The following is a 909-nucleotide window of genomic DNA, read 5'->3' on the forward strand; positions in this document are numbered from 1 at the left end:
TCAATTAAATGCACATGTATTGCATTATTAATTCTTAAGCACTCCGGCTCGCTGCCTCTTGGGCACCGAACTGCTTCCACCTACTGTACACCGCCTTCGGTGCACCGCCTTGCCACCATCATGCCTTTATCCTGCCACCGCGCCCTGGCGCCGCCCTTCCACCGCCCTGTCTGCCGCCCTTCCACCGCCACCGCCCTGCCGTACTGTCATCGCTCTGACGCCGAACTGTTGCCGCACTGTCACCGCCCTGTCACCGCCTTGCCGCACTGCCACCGCACTGAGACCGCCCTGCCACCGTTACCGCCCTGCCGCACTGCCATCGCTCTGCCGCCGAACTGCCATCGATCTTTCGCCGCACTGCCACCGCACTGAGACCTCCCTGCCACCGCCACCGCCCTGCCGCACTGCCATCGCTCTGCCGCCGAGCTGCCATCGATCGGCCGCCGCACTGCCACCGCCACCGCACTGCCATCGCTCTGCCGCCGAACTGCCATCGACCTGCCGCCGCACTGCCACCGCACTGAGACCGCCCTGCCACCGCCACCGCCCTGCCGCACTGCCATCGCTCTCCCGCCGAACTGCCATCGATCTTTCGCCGCACTGCCACCGCCACCGCACTGCCATCGCTCTGCCGCCGAACTGCCATCGACCTGCCGCCGCATTGCCACCGCCACCTCCCTGCCACCTCCTTGCCGCACTGCCACCGCACTGAGACCGCCCTGCCACCGCCACCGTCCTACCGCCCTGCCATAGCTATGCCACCGCACTGATACCGCCCTGCCACCGCCGCCGCCCTGCCGCAATACGGTCGCTCCCCCGCAGAACCACCATCGACCGCGGCAGTTCTAACACTCCACGTACGCCTCGGGCAATCTAGCAGAAAACCCGGGTGTCCAGACGCGCATTTTC

The 909-nt window shown here is 66.9% G+C and overlaps 1 protein-coding gene across 1 annotated transcript; it reads right to left on the reverse strand.

The window, feature by feature from the left end:
- Positions 1-126: 126 nt before the first annotated feature.
- On the reverse strand, positions 127-662 carry PITG_18842 (uncharacterized protein; the record flags this gene model as incomplete). The annotated part of the gene is made up of 2 exons (XM_002997200.1): positions 127-195; positions 255-662. The coding sequence occupies 2 exons, from the start codon at positions 660-662 to the stop codon at positions 127-129; spliced, it is 477 nt and encodes a 158-aa protein (XP_002997246.1).
- Between the last annotated feature and the right edge of the window lie 247 nt (positions 663-909).

The sequence above is a fragment of the Phytophthora infestans genome, genomic scaffold (genome assembly GCF_000142945.1).
Source record: "Phytophthora infestans T30-4 supercont1.82 genomic scaffold, whole genome shotgun sequence".
Lineage (NCBI taxonomy): Eukaryota > Oomycota > Peronosporomycetes > Peronosporales > Peronosporaceae > Phytophthora > Phytophthora infestans.